Source organism: Cherax quadricarinatus, chromosome 26 (assembly GCF_038502225.1).
Source record: "Cherax quadricarinatus isolate ZL_2023a chromosome 26, ASM3850222v1, whole genome shotgun sequence".
Classification (NCBI taxonomy): domain Eukaryota; kingdom Metazoa; phylum Arthropoda; class Malacostraca; order Decapoda; family Parastacidae; genus Cherax; species Cherax quadricarinatus.
The window spans coordinates 34,053,343-34,068,857 of NC_091317.1; the positions used below are offsets into that span (position 1 = coordinate 34,053,343).

The 15,515-nt window shown below is 39.4% G+C and overlaps 1 protein-coding gene across 3 annotated transcripts in view; it reads left to right on the forward strand.

The window, feature by feature from the left end:
• The window catches only part of LOC128691725 (CLK4-associating serine/arginine rich protein), a 71,918-nt gene that overhangs the window by 14,106 nt on the left and 42,297 nt on the right, over positions 1 to 15,515 (forward strand). For 2 of the 3 annotated variants that reach the window (XM_053780624.2, XM_053780623.2), the window contains exons 2-3: positions 8,719 to 8,833; positions 15,338 to 15,435. In XM_053780624.2, coding sequence (XP_053636599.1) covers positions 8,723 to 8,833; positions 15,338 to 15,435 — 209 coding nt within the window. In that variant the 5' untranslated portion in view covers positions 8,719 to 8,722. Of the gene's footprint in view, positions 1 to 8,718; positions 8,834 to 9,959; positions 10,013 to 15,337; positions 15,436 to 15,515 lie in introns of those variants that run through there. The other variant, XM_053780625.2, reaches the window with a different exon arrangement.

Consider the following 15,515-nt stretch of genomic DNA (forward strand, 5'->3'; position numbering starts at 1 on the left):
AACCCCAGAGGGTTCGCCACCCAGGATAACCCAAGAAAGTCAGTGCATCATCGAGGACTGTCTAACTTATTTCCATTGGGGTCCTTAATCTTGTACCCCAGGATGCGACCCACAACAGTTGACTAACACCCAGGTGAACAGGAAAAAATGCCTGGAACTAGTGCTCATATTGGTGAGGTTAGTGGGGAGGATGTGGAAGAGTTGGTGGAGGAGGACTATGATGAACTAACCACTGATGAGCTGCTAGATCAACTTCAACAGCAAGAAGCCAGACCTGAGGAAACTGCTTTGGAGGAGGGGAGAGAGAAATTGAAGTTGCCTACTTCAAAGATTAAGGAAACGTGTGCAGTGTGGCTTGAAGTGCAAACCTTTTTTGATGAAAATCACCCTGACACAGCTATTGCAAGCCGTGCTGGTGACTATTACACTAACAATGTTGTGAACCATTTTAGGAAAGTCATAAAGGAACGAGAGGTACAGGCCTCTATGGACAGATATATTGTGTGACAGAGTTCCAGTGACTCTCAGCTGGTCCTAGTGGCATTAAAAGAAGGGAAGTAACCCCAGAAAAGGACTTGACACCTCAAGTCGTAATGGAAGGGGATTCCCCTTCTAAACACTAAGACCATCCACACACTCCCCTCCTCCCATCCCATCAGTCATCACCAGATCTTCAATAAAGGTAAGTGTCATGTATTGTACATCTCTTCAGTTTGTGTGTATTAAAATTAATATTTCATGTGGTAAAAAAAATTTTTTTCATACTTTGGGGTGTCAGGAACGGATTAATTTGATTCCCATTAGTATTTCTTATGGGAAAAATTAATTCGCCTAACGAAAATTTCGCCTAACGTTGAACTCTCAGGAACGGATTAATATCGTTAGGCGAGGGTCCACTGTATAGGGGCTTTCGGCATGTGCACCCAAATGTCACTCTTTGTACAGATGTATTATGTTGAAATAAATATTATTATTATTATTGTTGTTGTAAGCTGATCCTCTCTTTAATGTTAATGCAAATAACTTGCTCTACTTTATTCCTATTGTATCTCCTTTTATTGTAACTGATTTTCTTACAGTTGAGTTACTTAGTTGTTCTGACTTTTAAGATTTAAATAATAAGATATTACAAGGACCCCAATATGCATTCATATTACTGTTTTTATTTTATATATAGTATAGAACATTAAACTCCAACATAAACCTCAAACTTCTTGATATCTACAACAGAACACACATGCACAATACAAAACACAAAAAACTCTTCGATACCCCTGTGCCCTCCTCATCCTGTACATAAAAGGTTCCAATATCCGGAATTCATTGACTGAACAATTGAAAGGACCCCTGTCTGCCAATCAGTTTAGATCTACAATTAAAAATCTCCTTATCTCTAACTTAACTGTAGCAACACTGCTGTACCAAACAAAGCCAACTCGTCCAACTACCTCCTGTTTCTAGACCATTTCTTGTAATTTTGCCATAGCCTGAAATAACAGAGCCAGTTTGGAACTTAGTAGGAAATCCATATAAACTTAAGATCACTGGATTAGTTTAAAAGTATTAATTCATACTTAAAATTGTACTATTTTTGCTACTTTTTATGCATACTTTAAATTGTGCCACTCAGTAACCTATGACTAGTCTTAAGTGGCCTGCAAACATTAGGATTAATCCTCCCGAAATGTATAGCATGCTGGTGACATTCTTTGGTGCTAAATACGTATTTTATTACATACGTGTAAACTACATTTTGTACACTGCACAAAGAAATAGTTCGTAATTTACACTATATAGGTACACTATAGGTAGGTAGTAGGTTGGTAGACAGCAACCACCCAGGGAAGTACTACTGTCCTGCCAGATGACTGTGAAACAGAAACCTGTAACTGTTTTACATGATGGTAGGATGGCTGGTGTCTTTTTCAGTCTCATAAACACGCTAGATAACAGGGATATCTTGCTACTCCTACTTACAGTTTGGTCACACTTCACAGACACGCACATGCATATATATATATATATATACATACATCTAGGCTTTTTCTCCTTTTTCTAAATAGCTCTTGTTCTTCTTTATTTCTTCTGTTGTCCGTGGGGAAGTGGAAAAGAATCTTTCCTCCGTAAGCCGTGCGTGTCGTATGAGGCAACTAAAATGCCGGGAGCAATGGGCTAGTAACCCCTTCTCCTGTAAACATTTACTAAAAAAGAGAAGAAGAAAAACTTTATAAAATTGGGATGCTTGAATGTGTGTGGATGTAGTGCGGATGACAAGAAACAGATGATTGCTGATGTTATGAATGAAAAGAAGTTGGATGTCCTGGCCCTAAGCAAAACAAAGCTGAAGGGGGTAGGGGAGTTTCGGTGGGGAGAAATAAATGGGATTAAATCTGGAGTATCAGAGTTAGAGCTAAGGAAGTGGTAGCAATAATGTTGAAGGATCAGTTATGGAAGAAGAAAAAGGAATATGAACGTGTAAATTCAAGGATTATGTGGATTAAAGTAAAGGTTGGATGTGAAAAGTGGGTCATAATAAGCGTGTATGCACCTGGAGAAGAGAGGAATGTAGAGGAGAGAGAGAGAGATTTTGGGAGATGTTAAGTGAATGTATAGGAACCTTTGAACCAAGTGAGAGTAATTGTGGTAGGGGACCTGAATGCTAAAGTAGGAGAAACTTTTAGAGAGGGTGTGGTAGGTAAGTTTGGGGTGCCAGGTGTAAATGATAATGGGAGCCCTTTGATTGAACTTTGTATAGAAAGGGGTTTAGTTATAGGTAATACATATTTTAAGAAAAAGAGGATAAATAAGTATACAAGATATGATGTAGGGTGAAATGACAGTAGTTTGTTGGATTATGTATTGGTAGATAAAAGACTGTTGAGTAGACTTCAGGATGTACATGTTTATAGAGGGGCCACAGATATATCAGATGACTTTTTAGTTGTAGCTACACTGAGAGTAAATGGTAGATGGGATACAAGGAGAACAGAAGCATCAGGTAAGAGAGAGGTGAAGGTTTATAAACTAAAAGAGGAGGCAGTTAGAGTAAGATATAAACAACTATTGGAGGAGGCCTGGTCACAGACCGGGCCGCAGGGGCGTTGACCCCCGGAACTCTCTCCAGGTAAACTACAGATAGATGGGCTAATGAGAGCATAGGCAATGGGGTCGAAGAGGTGTGGGGTAGGTTTAAAAATGTAGTGTTAGTGTTCAGCAGAAGTTTGTGGTTACAGGAAAGTGGGTGCGGGAGGGAAGAGGAGCGATTGGTGGAATGATGATGTAAAGAGATTAGCAAGGGAGAAAAAGTTAGCATATGAGAAGTTTTTACAAAGTAGAAGTGATGCAAGGAGGGAAGAGTATATGGAGAAAAAGAGAGGGGTTAAGAAAGTGGTGAAGCAATGTAAAAAGAGAGCAAATGAGAGAGTGGGTGAGATGTTATCAACAAATTTTATTGAAAATAAGAAAAAGTTTAGGAGTGAGATTAACAAGTTAAGGAAACCTAGAGAACAAATGGATTTCAGTTAAAAATAGGAGAGGAGAGTTATTAAATGGAAAGTTAGAGGTATTGGGAAGATGGAGGGAATATTTTGAGGAATTGTTGAATTTTGATGAAGATAGGGAAGCTGTGATTTCGTGTATAGGGCAAGGAGGAATAACATCTTGTAGGAGTGAGGAAGAGCCAGTTGTGAGTGGGGGGGAAGTTCGTGAGGCAGTAGGTAAAATGAGAGGGGGTAAGGCAGCTGGGATTTATGGGATAAAGATAGAAATGTTAAAAGCAGGTGGGGATATAGTTTTGGAGAGGTTGGTGCAATTATTTAATAAATGTATGGAAGAGGGTAAGGTACCTAGGGATTGGCAGAGAGCATGCATAGTTCCTTTGTATAAAGGCGAAGGGAACAAAAGAGAGTGCAAAAATTATAGGGGGATAAGTCTGTTGAGTATACCTGGTAAAGTGTGTGGTAGTTATTATTGAAAGAATTAAGAGTAAGACGGAGAATAGGATAGCAGATGAACAAGGAGGCTTTAGGAAAGGTAGGGGGTGTGTGGACCAGGTGTTTACAGTGAAACATACAAGTGAACAGTATTTAGATAAGGGTGAAGTGGTTTTTGTGGCATTTATGGATTTGGAAAAGGCGTATGACAGGTTGGATAGGGGGGCAATGTGGCAGATGTTGCAGATGTATGGTATAGGAGGTAGGTTACTGAAAGCAGTGAAGAGTTTTTACGAGGATAGTGAGGCTCGAGTTAGGGTATGTAGGAAAGAGGGAGATTATTTCCCAGTAAAAGTAGGCCTTAGACAAGGATGTGTGATGTCACCGTGGTTGTTCAATATATTTATAGATGGGATTGTAAGAGAAGTAAATGTGAGGGTCTTGGCAAGAGGTGTGGAGTTAAAAGATAAAGAATCACACACAAAGTGGGAGTTGTCACAGCTGCTCTTTGCTGATGACACTGTGCTCTTGGGAGATTCTGAAGATAAATTGCGAAGGTTGGTGGATGAATTTGGTAGGGTATGTAAAAGAAGAAAATTGAAAGTGAATACAGGAAAGAGTAAGGTTATGAGGATAACAGAAAGATTAGGTGATGAAAGATTGGATATCAGATTGGAGGGAGAGAGTATGGAGGAGGTGAATGTTTGATATTTGGGAGTGGACGTGTCAGCGGATGGGTCTATGAAAGATGAAGTGAATCATAGAATTGATGAGGGGAAAAGGGTGAGTGGTGCACTTAGGAGTCTGTGGAGACAAAGAACTTTGTCCTTGGAGGCAAAGAGGGGAATGTATGAGAGTATAGTTTTACCAACGCTCTTATATGGGTGTGAAGCATGGGTGATGAATGTTGCAGCGAGGAGAAGGCTAGAGGCAGTGGAGATGTCATGTCTGAGGGCAATGTGTGGTGTGAATATAATGCAGAGAATTCATAGTTTGGAAGTTAGGAGGAGGTGCGGGATTGCCAAAACTGTTGTCCAGAGGGCTGAGGAAGGGTTGTTGAGGTGGTTCGGACATGTAGAGAGAATGGAGCGAAACAAAATGACTTCAAGAGTGTATCAGTCTGTAGTGGAAGGAAGGCATGGTAGGGGTTGGCCTAGGAAAGGTTGGAGGGAGGGGGTAAAGGAGGTTTTGTGTGTGAGGGGCTTGGACTTCCAGCGGGCATGTGTGAGCGTGTTTGATAGGAGTGAATGGAGACAATTTGTTTTTAATACTTGACGTGACGTTGGAGTGTGAGTAAAGTAACATTTATGAAGGGATTCAGGGAAACCGGCAGTCCTGGAGATGGGAAGTACAGTGCCTGCACTCTGAAGGAGGGGTGTTAATGTTGCACTTTAAAAACTGAAGTGTAAAACACCCTTCTGGCAAGACAGTGATGGAGTGAATGATGGTGAAAGTTTCTTTTTCGGGCCACCCTGCCTTGGTGGGAATTGGACAGTGTGTTAATAATACAATAAAAAAAGAATATAATTGCACTTACGTGTACCTGTGCCTGAATAAACTTACTCATTTATTTACTAGGCAAGTCTCTCACACCCACCCACAATTGGTGATTTTGGTTATATTTTCTATTCTTAGCTGAATTAGACTGTGACAGCCCAGCATATGCACAAACTGTAATAACTCAGGGGCTTCAAAGCAAATTCAAATTAAAAAATTCACCTAGCAGCAAGTACCCCAATGAAATACGTCGCTTTGATTTTTGGGGTTAATCCAAGGTAGTCCACACATGCTGCTATATATGATAATTTATGTAACTGTTTTTATTTGTACTTGTACCTGAATAAACTTGGGTACCTGGGTGTTTGTTGACTTGTGGGTTGCATTCTGGGAAAGATTAAAGGACCCCAGTAGAAATAAGACTGACAGTCCTTGATGACATACACTATGGATTATTCTGGGTTAGTAATGTGAACAAAATCTGTACCAGCATACAGTAACACTGTATGACCCACACGGGTTTACCACTTGTTTTTATGATGATGATGGGAAGGGAGGACAGTGCCTGCATTCTGGAGGAGGGATGGGGATGTTGCATTTGGATGTGTAATCTGATTGTGAATGTTAATGAATGAATGTTTTTTTTTTTTTAAGTATCCCTACCTTGGAAGGAAATGGCCATTGAGTTGAAAAATCTAAATAATAATGGCGATATAAGATTTCGTTCGGATTTTTAACCCCGGAGGGTTAGCCACCCAGGATAACCCAAGAAAGTCAGTGCGTCATCGAAGACTGTCTGTCTTATTTCCATTGGGGTCCTTAATCTTGTCTCCCAGGATGCGACCCACACCAGTCGACTAACACCCAGGTACCTATTTACTGCTAGGTGAACAGGACAACAGGTGTAAGGAAACGTGTCAATGTTTCCACCTGCCGGGAATCGAACCCGGGCCCTCCGTGTGTGAAGTGGGAGCTTAAGCCACCAGGCCACCGGGTATATATATATATATATATATATATATATATATATATATATATATATATATATATATATATATATATATATATATATATATATATACATTATGAAGAGTTAACCAAGAATGACATCCTGAAATGCTGTGCATGCTAAAGGAGTTTCTGAATTATTGTATATTTTGTATAACAATTTGAAACAAAATCAGTTTCTGGTACTACTGTGTGTGTGTGTGTGTGTGTGTGTTGTGTGTGTTGTGTGTGTTGTGTGTGTTGTGTGTGTTGTGTGTGTTGTGTGTGTTGTGTGTGTTGTGTGTGTTGTGTGTGTTGTGTGTGTTGTGTGTGTTGTGTGTGTGTGTGTGTGTGTGTGTAAGTTTTCTGAAACAAAATGAAAAATGCACATAACCAGGAATTAATTTTTGTACAATGTTACATGTTTTTTACACTTCATTCTTATAGGCTAAGAGCTGTTATCCTCCCTTGGCTCGTTTCAAAACCCATCCCTATCAGCAGTACAGAGAACAATCTCATTAACAGATTAATAAGGGTTAGTGGGAGTGAACAGTATTGCTAATTGTCCAAAACTTATGAATTATGAAATTAATTTTTCACAATCGTCCAGTTGTTTTCTGAACTAGTGAATGTAGTCCACGGATCCAGAAGATAACCAGACACTTAACATTATTAGTATTGTAACCTGTAGCATTACAGTATAGTACTATGTAGTAATTGTATAGTATGTATAAAATTTTCAGTAATTTTACCTAACTTTCCATGGTGGAGAGATGTAAATTAGTGTGATTGATAAGGGACTTAATAACTTTTGTGATGAATCAGAGGAGCTTCAAAGCTCAACCAGTGAAAATAATGTAGATAGCCGAGATGTGGTGCCACTGAGATGCCAGACTCGGCCTTCTTTATTAGTTCGTTTCTTCTTAACACGGAGAACCACACATTTCTTCTTGGCATTGCTACTTTCTTTAGAGGCCATTGTTAATTGCACTTTACTTAATATGTTAGGAAAATCACACAAAACACACTAAAACCATAGGAAATTTTGAGCCTGAATGACAAGTGTATGTATGGGTGGGTGCAAATAAAAAACTGATATGGGCAGTCTGTGGCTTGGGGAACAATAAAAATAGGCAATTCATGGTTGTGGCTGCTCTGGCCCATACCAGACAAGTGCTGGACTCATCGAACTTGGTCTGATACTTCAGAAGACACCCAGACATTGCTATGGACAAAATCTGGAATTTTAGACTTTCCATTTTGTCCGAATCCAACATGTAAGTAATGTCTGTACGTTTTTTTTTTTTTTTTTTTTTTTTTTTACAAAATGTAGAGGTTTTATTGTATACTAACACCAACTAGGATGTGACCCACAACAGTTGACTGACACCCAGGCACTTGCTTATTGCTAGGTGAACAGGGACAGCCAGTGTAAGGAAACGTGCCCAACATTTCTACCTGTGCCAGGGACTGAGTCATGGATCTTTGGTATACAAACCAAGTTCACTACCAACTGAGCCACGGTCTTCACGAGCACAATGTCATAACCTGCTCATCCTTTGTCCTTGTAGATGGCAGTTTACAGCACATATTTTCCTCCCCTTCATGTTGTTCAGTATCTCTGAAAGAGTACCTTTAAGTAGGTTGCCCAATTTTTTCCCTCTTCCTCTAAGGTTTTCAACCTTAGTGTCTCATCCAAATGGCTACAAATTTTCAAAAGTGAAATGTAACAAGGCAAAGGTTCATGCAAGTATTCACATGTGCTGGTGTCCACTAATCAATTCTATTTAAATCGTTCTCAAATTGGGAATGGTGCTTTTTATATATATTTGTCAGTTATTGCTTGTCAGAATCACATTGATACTACAGTTCAGATGACTGTCCAAATTGCAACCTCCCCACACCTTCAGAGTGCAGGCACGGTTCTTCTCACCTCCAAGAATAAAGTTTGGCTACCTGGTTTCCCTGAATTTCTGTATAAACGTTGCCTTTCTCACATTCAACAGCACCTTAAAATTAAAGCACTTCAACTCACTCCAAGACCCTAGCACTCAAAACCTTTCCCCTTCCTTCCAACCTTTCCTAGCACAATCCCTACTTATCTTCTCCAGCCTTTCCTAGCATAATCCCTACCCACCTTTCCACCCCAAATTTAATATACTCCCCCCTAGTCATCCTGGTTTTTCTCCATCCTGTCCTCTGAATAATACTTTTGGTAATCCAATGCCCTACCTCATTGGGGGAGAGCTGGAGCATTAAAAAGAGTTATTGCTATCTATTATTGCAATAATTTTTCCTTCAGGTAAATGCCAGACAGTATGTGGCATGAAGCAAGAAAGCAAGAACGTAAGATACGTGGAATGCTAGTTGACTACAAGCGTCGTGCTGAACGAAGACGAGAATACTATGAAAAAATTGTAAGTACTGTGTAGTACCTAGCTGTCTAATATGGAGCACTTCAAATTCATTTAGTATTTTATGTGATATCGGCACTCATGATACTGTACACCAAGGCCTTTCTAGACAAGCAAGATTTATAGATTTTCCTACTCACACTCAACATTGTTACTTAAAACTAGAGGAGCACTGCAGGAAGTCTACTGGTCCATGCTAAGCAGGTCCAGCTCATATCCAAGCTTTCTCACTCATATTTACCCAACTTATATTTAAAGCTACCCAAGCTTTTAGGTTCAGTTATCAAGGGCAGGGCAGGGATAGGCAACAGTACTTTGAAGGGAAGGAGGTGTTTGGGAAGAGGAGGGGGGTTGGTTGTTGGGATAGGGAACGAGGACGCGTATGAGGGCAAGTAAAAATTTGGGAAGGGGTAGAGTAATCTGGCACAGGATTGGCAGGTCCAATAGGGTTAGAGATAAGTAAAGAACAAAAAGGCACAATACTGTGACTGGAATAGGACACACAACCCGCAAGTAGGAGAGAGAAGCTTACGATGATGATTCATTCTGACTTGGACCATTCAGAAAGTCACACTAAAACAAAAGAGTGAGGGAGCCAATATATATAGGCAAGGGGAAAGGAAGAGGACAGAGATGAAGGAAAAGTAGTAGTGGTACATAAGAAATGAGAAACACTGCATTAGGCCTGTTGGCCCATACTAGGCTAGTCCTTCATAAATCCAACCCACTAACAGAAAAAAATGCTACCCAAGCAATAAGTTTTGATATTTCTATTTACTCGTGTGCAAGTCCCGCTCAAATCCAACCCCTCTCACTCCAGTATTTATCCATCCAAAATTTGAAACTCCCCAAGGGTTTAGCTTCAATAACCCTACTAGGCAAACTGTGCCACTCATCAACTATCCTATTACCAAACCAATACTTTCCAATATCCATTCTAAATCTGCACTTGTCTAATTTTAATTCATTATTGTGGGTTCTCTCTTGAAGAGAGATCCTCTTCAAGAGGACCTATACTTAGCTCAGTGAAGACTTGTCTGTGTGCTCTCTGTGAATCTGAACCAAGATGTCCTCTCTTGAGCAACTCTACCAGCAACTTAGAGGAGCTTAGGATTGCTTAGCTCGAGAATGGAAGTACAGTGGACCCCCACATAACGATTACCTCCGAATGCGACCAATTACGTAAGTGTATTTATGTAAGTGCGTTTGTACGTGTATGTTTGGGGGTCTGAAATGCACTAATCTACTTCACAATATTCCTTATGGGAATAAATTTGGTCAGTACTGGCACCTGAACATACTTATGGAGTGAAAAAATATCGTTAACCGGGGGTCCACTGTATATGACAGTAGGGATAATTCAGTAATTATCCCAGATTTTCGCTTAGATTACAACGGGCTTAGAGAACACTTATCTGTTGACTGGGGTAATGAAGAGAGCTATCAGTATGACAGTTTTCTAAACACTGTACATACTGCTCAAAGAACATTTATCCCATATAAAGAAATTAGATTGAATAAAATGACCCAAAATGGATGAATAATAGGCTCAAATATCTCTTAGGGCAGAAGAAAGGAATTTATAGGCATATCAAAAGAGGTGAGGGTCATCTTATGAATCAGTATATTGACATAAAGAGGGACATTAAAAATGGGATAATAAAAGCTACCCCCCCCCCCCCCCCAACAAGTCGGCCGTCTCCCACCAAGGCAGGGTGACCCAAAAAGAAAGAAAATCCCCAAAAAGAAAATACTTTCATCATCATTCAACACTTTCATTTCACTCGTACATAATCACTGTCTTTGCAGAGGTGCCCAGAACACAACAGTTTAGAAGCATGTAGTATGTATAAAGATAAACAACATATCCCTCCAAACTGCAAATATCCCAAACCCCTCCTTTAAAGTGCAGGCATTGTACTTCCCATTTCCAGAACTCGTGTCCAGCTATATAAAAATAACCGGTTTCCCTGAATCCCTTCACTAAATATTACCCTGCTCACTCTCCAACAGCTCGTCAGGTCTCAAATATCATTAGTCTCCATTCACTCCTATCTAACACACTCACGCATGCTTGCTGGAAGTCCAAGCCCCTTGCCCGCAAAACCTCCCTTACCCCTTCCTTCCAACCTTTTCGAGGATGATCCCTACCCTGCCTTCCTTCCTTCCTTCTCCAGATTTAAATGCTCTCCATGTCATTCTACTTTGATCCATTCTCTCTAAATGACCAAACCACCTCAACAACCCCTCTTCAGCCCTCTGACTAATACTTTTATTAACTCCACACCTTCTCCTAATTTCCACACTCCGAATTTTCTGCATAATATTTACACCACACATTGCCCTTAGACAGGACATCTCCACTGCCTCCAACCGCCTTCTCGCTGCTACATTCACAACCCAAGCTTCACACCCATATAAGAGTGTTGGTACCACTATACTTTCATACATTCCCTTCTTTGCCTCCATAGATAACGTTTTTTGACTCCACATATACCTCAACGCACCACTCACCTTTTTTTCCTTCATCAATTCTATGATTAACCTCATCCTTTATAAATCCATCCGCCGACACGTCAACTCCCAAGTACGTATCTGAAAACTTTCACTTCTTCCATACTCCTCCTCCCCAATTTGATATCCAATTTTTCTTTATCTAAATCATTTGATACCCTCATCACCTTACTCTTTTCTATGTTCACTTTCAACTTTCTACCTTTACACACACTCCCAAACTCATCCACTAACCTTTGCAATTGTTCTTTAGAATCTCCCATAAGCACAGTATCATCAGCAAAAAGTAACTGTGTCAATTCCCATTTTGTATTTGATTTACCATAATTTAATCCCACCCCTCTCCCGAACACCCTAGCATTTACTTCTTTTACAACCCCATCTATAAATATATTAAACAGCCATGGTGACATTACACATCCCTGTCTAAGATCTACTTTTACCGGGAAGTATTCTCCCTCTCTTCTACACACCCTAACCTGAGCCTCACTATCCTCATAAAAACTCTTTACAGCATTTAGTAACTTACCACCTATTCCATATATACTTGCAACATCTGCCACATTGCTCCCCTATCCACTCTATCATATGCCTTTTCTAAATCCATAAATGCAATAAAAGCTTCCCTACCTTTATCTAAATACTGTTCACATATATGCTTCAATGTAATCACTTGATCTACCCATCCCCTGCCCACTCTGAAACCTCCTTGCTCATCCGCAATCCTACATTCTGTCTTACCTCTAATTCTTTCAATAATAACACTACCGTACACTTTTCCTGTTATACTCAATAAACTTATTCCTCTATAATTTTTACAATCTCTTTTGTCCCCCTTCCCTGTAAAGGGACTATACATGCTCTCTGCCAATCCCTAGGTACCTTCTCTTTCATACATATATTAAACAAAAGTACCAACCACTCCAACACTATCACCCCCTGCTTTTAACATTTCTGTCATGATCCCATCAGTTCCAGCTTGCTAGGGATTTGAAAACTAACCCAAAAAGTTTTTTCCAGGTGTATAGAACAAAAGTTAGAGATAAAATAGGTCCCCTTAAAATAACTATGGGCATCTTACTGACAAAGAGAATGAAATGTGCTCGATTTTAAATAGTTATGTAACATCACAGTCACTAGTGAAATGGTTATGAAACAAATACTGACTGAAACAAAATAAATCACCAGGTCCTTATGAGCTTTTTTCAAGGGTTCTTAAGGAATGCAAAATGGAACTGTGAACCATTAACTAATATTTTTAATTTTTCTCTTCAAACAGGTGTAGTGTCTGATATGTGGAAGATGGCTAATGTAATTCCTACTTTTAAAACAGGAGACAAGCCGTTATCGTCAGATTACCTGACCTCAATTGTAGGCAAATTACTTGTCAATTATAGCTGAGATTATAAGAAGCCATCTGGATAAGCACAATCTGATTAATGATACTCAGCATGGATTCACGAGAGACCGTTCTTGTCTAATTAATTTATTAACTTTCTTCAGTAAAGCTTTTGAGGGTGTTGATCATGAAGAATTTGATATTGTTTATTCAGATTTTATTAAGGCTTTTGATAGAGTACTGCACCAAAGACTGTTAAAGAAAGTGGCAGCTCATGGCATTGGGGGAAAAGTGCTCTCATGGATCGAGTCATGGCTCACAGACAGGGAGTAGATTGGGCATAAATGGGGTTAAATCCGAGTGAGGATCTGTAACGAGTAGTGTTCCACAGGGATCAGTCTTGGGCCCGTTGTTGTTTGTAATATATATCAATGATCTTGATGAGGGTATTACAATTGCCGATGACACAAAGATAGGATAATTGACTCATAGATATCAGGGAACTTCAGGAGGATTTAGACTAACTCAATACCTGGTCAGAAAAGTGGCAGATACAGTTCAATGTAGATAAATGCAAAGTTCTGAAGCTCGGGAGTGTCCATAACCCTAGCACTTGTAAGTTAAATAATGTAGAACTTAGCCATACAGATTGCAAAAAGGACTTGAGGGGTTATGATAAGCAGTAACCTTAAACCAAGACAGCAATGCCTAAGCATACGTAATAGGACAAACAGAGTACTGGGATATATGTATATCAAGAAGTGTAAGCAACAGAAGTTCATAGGTTATATTACAGCTTTATACATCATTAGTAAGGCCTCACCTAGATTACGCAGCTTAGTTTTGGTCTCCTTATTACAGAATGGACATAAATTCGGTAGAAAACATTCAGTGTAAAATGACTAAATTAATACATAGCATTAGAAATCTTCCTTATGAAGAAAGATTGAAGACCCTTAAATTACATTCACATGTTAGACGAAGAATGAGGGGAGACACGATCGAAGTGTATAAGTGGAAGATGGGTATCAATAAAGGGGATATAAATAAGGTCTTGAGAATCTCTCTCCAAGAGAGAACCTGCAATAATGGATTCAAATTGGATAAGTTTAGATTTAGAAAGGATGTAGGAAAGTATTGGCTTGGAAATAGGGTAGTTGATGAGTGGAACAGTCTCCTTAGTAGGGTTACCGAGGCTAAAACCTTTGGTAGTTTCAAATTTAGGTTGGATAAATACACAAGTGAGAGGGGTTAGATTTGAGTGGGACTTGCACATGGGTAAATAGAATTATCAAAGCTTATTTCTTGGGTAGCATTGAAAATTGGATTGGGCAAATATTTTGTTGGTGGAATGGATTGTGAAGAATCTGCCTGGTATGGCCAACAGGCCTACTGCTGTGTTCCTCCTTTCTAATGTTCTTATGTTCTCAAGACCTTATTTATGTCCCCTTTGTTAATACCCATCTTCCACTTATACACTTCAATCATGTCTTCCCTCATTCTTCGTCTTAGAAGTGAATGTCATAAGGAAGATTTCTAATGCTATGAATTAATTTTGTCATTCTTCACTGAATGTTTTCTAATGAACTTGTATCCATTCTGTAATACGGAAACCAGAACTGAGCTGTGTAATCTAGGGGAGGCCTTACTAATGATGTATAAAACTGTAGTATAACCGCTGGACTTATGTTGCTTACACTTCTTGATATAAATACCAATAATATATTTGCCTTATTATGCATGCTTAGGCATTGCTGTCGTGGTTTAAGGTTGCTGCTTGCCATAACCCCCAAGTCCTTTTCACATTCTGTAAGGCTAAGTTCAACATTATTAAGCTGGTAAGTGCTAGGGTTACGAACATTCCCACACTTTAAAACTTAGCACTTATCTACATTGAACTGCATCTGCCACTTCTCTGGCATGTCCCTATTTTTCACATTAAACCACGTCTCGGTTATGGCAAAAACATCATTGTTACCCACACTTGCAACTAATCTCAATTCGTCCATCTTGTTTCTCACACTACAACTATTAGTATAATGTGTGTTCAGAAACTCTCCCTTCTCTTTTCTCTTCCTGCTGATTTCTGTTCCTCCACTATACCTGTTACTCTCCTTGTCACCTAATGCCACTGGCTTTCCAATATTCACCAATAACTCGACATCATTCTGGTTGAAATTAAGACGTGTGCAACATCTGGGTATCTTTATTGTAGATGTTTCGCCATCCAGTGGCTTTATCAATACAAATTCCAGGACATAACTTGAAGACAGTAGGACTATATACAGAAGATGAGGTAATAAACACTGTGTACAACACAAATAGTTGTTTATTTCCCAGAAATTTGGCATAAAAAATACGGTCGTAAGTCGAGTGGTCGTAAGTCGAGCAGGTCGTAAGTCGAGCAGGTCGTAAGTCGGATGGTAGGTATGGAAAAAGACACTAATGTACAGTTCTAATAAATGTCTTGAACTGTACATTAGTGTCTTTTTCCACATCTTGTCGGTATCACCATACCATTTCCTGTGTGTGTATAGATATAAATAATTTTTTAAGAATATCAAGCTTCATGATCTAGACTACACTTTCTTGCTCTAGGGAAGATTAAGCATAGCTATATTTAAGTAATAACACTGAATATCTCATTATTGCAGAAACAGGATCCTACTCAATTTATCCAGCTCCATGGCCGTCCAGTTAAAATTCACCTGGACCCAGCTGTGGCCTATGCTGCTGAGGCTCCAGGCAGCATGTAAGTATTAGTTTCCATTTCAAGCAGATATTTATGAATTTGTTCAATTTTAGTTTCCACTATAATTTTTAAAAACTTCA